At 31.0% G+C, this 6,872-nt stretch overlaps 1 protein-coding gene across 1 annotated transcript; it reads right to left on the reverse strand.

Moving 5' to 3' along the window:
* Positions 1-3,023: 3,023 nt before the first annotated feature.
* On the reverse strand, positions 3,024-6,452 carry LOC111290737 (ethylene-responsive transcription factor ERF113). Its single transcript, XM_022882190.2, has 2 exons — positions 5,908-6,452; positions 3,024-3,940 (listed from the first exon to the last, which is right to left on the reverse strand). The coding sequence occupies exons 1-2, from the start codon at positions 6,047-6,049 to the stop codon at positions 3,372-3,374; spliced, it is 711 nt and encodes a 236-aa protein (XP_022737925.1). The 5' UTR covers positions 6,050-6,452; the 3' UTR covers positions 3,024-3,371.
* Positions 6,453-6,872: the final 420 nt, after the last annotated feature.

Raw genomic sequence — 6,872 nt, forward strand, 5'->3', positions numbered from 1 at the left:
ACATTCTTTTATAATCAATGTTTAGCCTTAGTTCTTGTATTTTATACTAAATTTTATGAGATTTTATTCAAATTTGAAGCTTGTGTCTTTAATTCAAACCTTACTAAAAATAATTTAAAATATTGCTTAATTATAGGAAATGTCCATTTTATTAAACTTTTTGCCATTATGGGATCAATTATTATTGTTTTCTTTATTAATTTGTATGATCTTACAAAATTTTTTATTGTAATTAAATAATATAAAATTATAATATAAAATTTAGAAATAAAATAATCCCTATATCTAATTATATTTATTTATATAAGATATAAAATAGCGTATGAGGAGGGATTAATATGTGAATGTGAGGCTAATTTGATCAAATTAAAGCCATGCAGCGCCATCAAAATATATTTTTATGTGTAAGATTTACTAAAAAGTTTTGCAATTACATAAATTGATTATTAGCACACGAAGTGACGCCCACTTTGGATTTTGATTGAAAGTACTCCAATTCCTATTTGATTAGAAGAAAAAACATGATTGTATGCGACAAAGATCATTTCCGCTTTATCATATAATGCGACAAATAGTGATTATTATTTGCGGATCTTTTCTTTGTTTAAAAATATTTATTACTTTAATTAAATTATCTCACGCAAATATATGATCTCCAAGATACAATGATGCGGCAACTTAGGAGAAAAAAATAAGCCAATGGAAATTGCCTACTTTTTTTTTTTTTTTGGGCATCTTCACTCTCTCAACTCTCAAAGTTTCTTTCAAAACCAAACTCCCAAGTGAGGAGCACGTTCATATGGATGTCCTTTGCTTCTATCTGATCTAGGTATAGATAATTAGCACATCCAACTTTCCTTGATGTTTATCATTACTTTTACTTCAATCCTACATTCCAATATTCTGTTCTTAGGTTTATATACATATATATATATATAATATTGTATCTAATTGGCCAAGTCAATTTGATGAAGTCATGAGGAATTGGTTTGTTACTTCCAATCTAATCTCTTTCCCATGCAATTTTGGGAAAGTCAAATAGTTGACCAAGTAGCTAGTTTATATATATCAAACATATTTTGATCAAGTAGCTTTTCTTTTTTTTAGAGACAGTTAGGGGTTTTCTCATATTTTGCTTGGATCTAATCTCTTTTCCATGCAATTTTAAGAGTACATTATGTTAAATTGACTTGTAAGTGCATTTAAGATTTCACTTCTATAATATTTCCACAAAAGTCGAACACAAGTTAACAAGAAAAGGGACTCCTACCTTATTACCAATCGAACTAACCCATTTGAGTATAGCATTGTGCACTTCACCAACTATAAATATATATATATATATATATATACAAAATAATAATTTATCAAAAATAAAATCAAATGTGCAAGCAACCTTTTTCAAAAAAAGGATAATCCAATATCTTAATTCCACTTTGATCGTTTTTGAATCTTTCGTTATGGCCAGGTCATGCATGCATGCATAATGGTGCTTAATTTAATATTTGAGGTCTGGAGAATATATTAGATGTGAAGACAGCCACCTTCGCTCAAAAGGTTAGGATAAAATGATAACTATTACTATATACAAAACTTAAGCCTAATTTAGCATTACTCCTAAAAGTACTTCTTGGGTTCAAAAATTACATTTATCTAATTTCAATGTTAAACAATAAAAAAAATGTGGAATTTGAGTTTAAAATCTAGTTTTCGGATCCAAATGACGAAGCTCCTCATGTTTTTGCAATGACAAAATGTTTTTTTTTTTTTGTCTAAGTCATGGTTTTATTCATGGTTAATAAGTAGAGTACATATCACGGTCCCCTTACAAAAAGCTTAACTGCCTGAAAGGAGACTTAAATCAACAAAAAACGCATCAAAGTGACGATAATGAAAGTGCGCTTGAGACAGTGACGAATCAAAATTTTTTTAGAATGTCCACTTATATAAAGAAATTGTAAACAAAATTTTGAAATAATATATTATTTTATTATTACAATTGTTTACAACGAATTCTTATATCTTTAAAAAAATAACTATATCACTTCTAATGCTATCAATATATTCTTCTCAATATAGGTAACTAAACTACCAATTAATCAAGAAATAGAAATTTTATTTTGCAAATCACTTTTTATCAACTTCGTCGCTGAAAATTTTGGGAGCATCTAAGAAAAATATTTTGGGGATGTCCAAAAAAAATTGTAGAGGTGTTAAAGAAAAAATTTTCTTTCAAAACTTTTTTATTTTTCAATTGTTGAGGGTGTCCTACTATTGGCTTGGCATCCGCCACTGGTTTAAGATAAAAATTATTATATTATTCCTTTATTTTTAATATTTTATTATTTTATGTACATATTTTTGAATATTTGAATTAATCACAATATATATTATAATAATACCAAAGACTTGAAATTTTAAATAATTTTATTATATTTTAAATGTACTTTTCTCAACTTGAACTTTTTTAACCAGAAGAGCAATGCTAATAGAACCCTTAAAATTTTGTTGGAAAATGAACGTACCTACTTAATTTCAAGTACAACTTAATAACTACTTTTTTTTTAAACCAAAATAAATGTTTATTTATTCTAACAAAAAACTTACAAATATCCAACCCAAAAATCACAAATACCATAATATAGAATGATCAGAAAACAAGAGAACATGATACATAGCTAAATAGCTACTTTATCTTTTGAAAATTGGATTAATAAAAGAGTAAAAGACTAGGCGTATTAAATGTAGATAAATTCGATCGCATGATACAAAATATCACATCAGCTGTCCTTTTATTCCGCTGCATTACATTACCCACTAACATATCCATCATTACAATTTGCCATAGGAATCAGAATATATAGAAGTGATTTTAGAAATAATTGAAAATGACACATTTAAAGAGCAAGGTACTCATGATCTCTTTACTTGGAAGCTGACCTTTAAATGTCTTCAACCTTGTTGCTTCTTCTGACCAAACTCAATAGGGCCTCAGGCCAGCTTACAAAAAAAAAACAACAATAGAAGCAAACAAATCATTGAACTAATTGAAAATTAAGGTGCTCATAGGAAAATGATGTATTCACTTCCCACTTACTATTCTTACTTTTGTATCACAGTAATGTACATCTTCCCACTTACTATTCTTACTTTTGTATCACAGTAATGTACATAATTCTTTTGCAAAGAGTGCCACCAATTGGAATCCTGTGATGGGAAAGTAAGAGCATGAAAGGTGGGAGCGAGGGACCTGGATGTAAGAATTGGGAGTGCTTGCTGCATTATCCTATTTCATGGCTAACCAAATGGTAACATATGGTAGATTTCCTATGTCCACTTGATACATAGAACTTGAGAAGCTACAATATCTTCTACTCGCTTCTGTTACTTGGATCAAAGTCCTTCCCATGTTGCTCCGGATAATCAAGAGCAGAGGAGCTCTCATACTTGGTTGGAAATCTTGTTAGGTCTTGATGGTATTGCTGTGATGAGATAGTGGATGAAACTGACATTGAAGGAAATTGTGGAGATGATAAAGGTTTTTGATTGAAGAGATTTGAAGTGTAATAGGAAATATCAGCATCATTACTACTTGAAAGTAGTTGTGCATATTGAAACAAGTGGGGATATGAATCCACAGACCATGATGAAGGTGGAACTACAGGCGTAGGATTTTGTTCAGAACGCGCGGTGCTTGAATTTCCAGGACCCGTTAAATAGCTTACCTCCGTATTCCCTTGAACTCGTTCAGGAAAATTTAGTTTTGCCTTGGTGCCTTTGAACTTCAGAGCAGCTCTATCATATGCAAGGGCTGCATCCTCAGCCGTGTCAAAAGTGCCAAGCCACACTCGGGCTGCTTTCTTTGGGTCACGAATTTCAGCTGCCCATTTGCCCCATGGCCTTTGCCTTACTCCTCTGTAATGTCTTCTCCTTGCGTTTTCTTCACATACAGAAAGGCAATACATGAGGACATAACATGGGATTATACATGCCATTAAATTACAAATGTCAACAAGTTTACTAATCGACTCTCATCCTTCACCATTTAGCACATACATAAACAATTTTAAATTTAGCTGCTTTTTGAAGTAGGAAAAATGAAAAAAAAAACAATGTTAATTTGCACATTCCAATTTGATGATTAATGCACAACCATTTATATTTTTATATATACAAATACAAGTTTCTTTGCATAAGCACGACATAAAGGGAAGCAAGAAGAGGTGGGGCATTAGGCAGTGCTCTATTTATTAATAACATAATGTGTATGAAAGTAGTTTTATGTCCTAGCTTAATTGATCACCAAAGCTTGTTTCCTTTTCTCCCAAGTTGTCGAATTGTTGGACTAAAGTTAACGAAACCCTTAGGGAAAAAAATGAGAAAACAGTTTGTTTTAATATACTTGCTTATAAAGACGAGTTGCACTTCTAATTAATTGTTTCTCACTATACGTTAGGCAAATACAATATTGAAAAAAGAAGGAAAGATGCATGCAATCTTGACAAAGGATATAAACAAGATAGAATATTTGACCAATGATTTGTGAATAAGCTTAGTTTTTTTTTTTATTATTATTAAGTTTAACAAATGATTACAAATAATTTTTCAAAATTTATTAATTAAACAGATCACGAATATAATAAAATTCATTAATATTTGATTGATTTATCATCAGAAATATAAACAAACAAAATGTTCGATAAACAATTTGTAAACAAATTTCTTTTTTTTCATTTATATTCGTTTATTAAACTTAAAATAAATAATCACAAATAATAACGATTATCAATTAATCAAACATATGATAAGAGGAATATAGTAAAATTTGTTCATATTTAATTCGTTTAAATCCTTTTAAGTCCAAAAAAGACAGATAGGCAGTGTCGTAGCACCGCAAGCAACTTGAAAATCGAGTTTACTACACGCATATTATTTGGATGTAGTGGATTTTAGAGTGACCATCGTGAAGGCCTTAAGTCGGAGGAATGATGAAGAAATTAGAGGGAGTTGGGAAAATAAATTTCAAATCCGGGTTTTTTTTTGGGGGGGGAGGCAGAAATAACTGACTTCCTATACTAGAAATACTAGTCATTTTCAAAGTTAGGCACAATTTAAAAGCAAAGAATGTAAGATTGGCAATGGGAAGATAAGTTCCTTTCCTCGGTCAAACAAAAAGATAAAAAAGGAATGAAAGTATCCCACGTAATAGAAAGACCCCGCCCCTTTTTGTTTATTTTTCATAAGTTTGACGATCAGAATCCTGGAGCTTATCCAGTAGTAAGTAGATAAGAAGCAGCCTACCAAGCTTGCTACCTGACCAAAACTCTGGAATTATGATTATAACTACAAAATATATATTCAATATATAGTACAGTAAGTAAATTTTTTTTTATTGTTTTGGGTCGTGAAAAAATTTAGAAAAAGCATGGAAGAATGACTTGTGTAAACACAGTACATTTTATGTAGGCATGGAGAGGAGAGAGACTTGTTTACGGAAAGTAACAAATTAGCTAGGCCCTGGATGGATACATTGAACTCGATTAACCCTAGAGACGACACTAGCACTTCCTTCTTGACGAGCTACACACTACAAAGAAGGGTAAAAATCAAGACGCCGGGTAGATCTCTCTCTGAAGAGGAAAATTTGAAGGACAGGATCAAGAAAATGAAGGAAAACATAAAGAATAGAGATGGATCACGACTGCTACGACCAAACAAAGTTGATACTATCAGAAAGCAGACAAACGAAGCAGAACCAGCAGAAAAAATGGTTGATCATCGATCTTTAAGATGTGCTAGATAACAGGTAATTTGAACGGTTTGTTTGCAGAAACCATCCTAGCTGCCTACTTTATTGCCAATCAAGAGAGAGTTATATATAGTCAAAGATATATTACATATAAATACCTTGATCTTGAGCTGCGGCTGGTTGATGGGGGTCAGGGTCTTGTTTCATCGCAGCTTGTGGTGAGGGAGCCGGTGATTGTGGGAAACTAAGCTGCTCATCGCTTCCCATCACTTGAGTAAGAGACGTAACCATGGCCGTCATATCCGCGGAATCAGTCCAAGAAGTTGCAGTCGCAAAGTCATCGCGTCCTTTGCTTTTCTCCTCCGATGTTTCCGATGGAAGCGGCCGTTTTCCATGCCTCCGATCCACCTCAATTACTTTCCTGAAAGACTTTTTTTCAAAACCAAATACTCTTGCAGATATATAAAATGGTTTGGGACGAAGAAAGAGCCTAGCAGCCACAGTAGTGCAATGAGAGATGTTGGGGAGATTAAGACAGGGAAGTAGCAGATCAAAGCGTTTGGAGTTGGGGGTGTAAGTTCCTTTGGGTTTAATATATGGGACGGGGAGGAAATTAGAATACGAAAATAGGGTTTTCTATTTGACAGTCTTTATTTTGGATTTGGGACCTTTCTTTTTCGGTATTATATGTTTATTGGATCGAGATTATTACAAATATATATATATATATATATAATGTCACAAACACCATTTAAATTATATTAAAAATTTAATATAATATTTAAATTTTAAAAATTTTTAATATGATAATTAAAAAATAAATTTATTAATTAATGAATATTTTGAAAGTAGTTTGTTTATCATATATTATTTTTTAAAATCAACTCTAGTAAGAATTAGTGTCACATTAATTAATAAATTAATAATTTAAATATCTTATTAAAAATTTTTAAAATTTAAATATTATATTAAATATTTTACTATAATTTATGACCTTCTTATAATATTAACTCTTAAAAAACACCAAAGCTTGTAATGTTACTATTAGGACTTGGCCAAAAAGAGAAATTTAAACAGAAAAAAAAAATGTAAAAGGTATATATATATATGAAGGTAATGAACT

Source organism: Durio zibethinus, chromosome 16, assembly GCF_047325235.1.
Source record: "Durio zibethinus cultivar Kanyao isolate XHJ-2024 chromosome 16, ASM4732523v1, whole genome shotgun sequence".
Taxonomy (NCBI): Eukaryota; Viridiplantae; Streptophyta; class Magnoliopsida; order Malvales; family Malvaceae; genus Durio; species Durio zibethinus.